The sequence below is a fragment of the Camellia sinensis genome, chromosome 9, assembly GCF_055761805.1.
Source record: "Camellia sinensis isolate YWXY chromosome 9, ASM5576180v1, whole genome shotgun sequence".
In the NCBI taxonomy this organism is placed as follows: Eukaryota; Viridiplantae; Streptophyta; class Magnoliopsida; order Ericales; family Theaceae; genus Camellia; species Camellia sinensis.
In genome coordinates, this window is record NC_138969.1 from 94,139,471 (window position 1) to 94,140,772 (window position 1,302).

The 1,302-nt window shown below is 33.5% G+C and overlaps 1 protein-coding gene across 1 annotated transcript; it reads right to left on the bottom strand.

Annotated features, from left to right (window-relative positions):
• Nucleotides 1–393: 393 nt before the first annotated feature.
• LOC145799625 (uncharacterized) lies at nucleotides 394–945 on the bottom strand. Its single transcript, XM_082889227.1, has one exon. The coding sequence runs from the start codon at nucleotides 943–945 to the stop codon at nucleotides 394–396; it is 552 nt and encodes a 183-aa protein (XP_082745353.1).
• Nucleotides 946–1,302: the final 357 nt, after the last annotated feature.

Below are 1,302 nucleotides of genomic sequence, written 5' to 3' on the forward strand. Positions count from 1 at the left end.
TAGAATTTTCTATTTTCAATACATCTAAATCATTTGAATGAGAAGTAACTAATTTCTTTAACATAGAATTTTCAGCACAAACATTTCTAAATTCATCATGTAATTCATTGAATGCACTTTCAAGTTTTTCATAGTTAAAGATTACCTCATTATCTTCTTTTACCATTAAGCATAGATGAGATGCTTCATTGTTGCCTTCATCCTCAGAGCAACTTTCATCATCTTCTCCCCAAATAGCTTTCTTTTTATTTTTGCTTCCATCCATCATTGTAAGTTCATAAGCCATGAGTGAGCCTAGGAGTTCTTCAATGCTCAATCTTGTTAGATCCTTAGCTTCTTGAATAGTAGTGATCTTAGCTCCGCATTTCTTTGGCAAGGACCTAAGAAGTTTTCTCACAAGCTTTTTTGGGTGGATAATTTTCTCACAAGCTCACAATTAGTATAAGATTTACCAAGAGAATTTAGATCATTAATAATGTTGGTAAATCTAGAAAACATTTCAGAAATAGATTCATGGAATTCTATATTAAAGAGCTCATAATCATGAATAAGTATATCAATATGTGACTCTTTTACTTGACTAGTTCCTAGATAGGCAATTTCAAGTTTATCCCAAATATCTTTTGCTGTATCACAACTAGAAATCCTATTGTACTCATTTGTATCTAATCCACACACAAGGAGAAGTTTGGCCTTAGTATTAGCTTGTAGGAGTTTATAGTTATGCTCATCAAATTCATCTTCAGATTTAGGCACTCTAACATTGTCTACTATCTTGGTAAGGATTTTAGGACCTTTTGTGATAATGAGCCATAAAGAATAATTAGTAGCTTGAAGAAACAAAGTCATTTTTTCTTTCGAGTGATTATAATTACTACCATCAAACAAGGATGGCCTATTGGTGGCTTGACCTTCAACAGTGCTTGTACTAGCTATGGTTGCCATGGATAAAAAACTCTAAGATTGTTAAATCTAAGCAAGAGCCTTAGCTCTGATACCAATTATTACCCAAAAAACAACTTAAGTGGGAGGTGAATTAGGTTTCTACGAATAAAAATAATAATACCCCAATAAAAATTACCAACTAGTAGAACAAATTATTAACAAGTGCATGTAACATGGCCGGGGGTTACCCGTGCGCATTAAACAGTTTGGACCCGTGGTCTCTTTGATCTAGTCTCACAAGTGCAATATGAAACATAGACGAGAGTCCACATTTGGCAAATTTTAGAAAATTCATTTTATTGCAAAAAAATATTTTGCCAGAAATGGACTGCGTCATCATATCTCAGAGTCGCCACC

What these genes read in the sequence shown, in the direction of transcription:
- LOC145799625 (XM_082889227.1), bottom strand. Translation starts at nt 945, where the DNA reads ATGGCAACCATAGCTAGTACAAGCACTGTTGAAGGTCAAGCCACCAAT.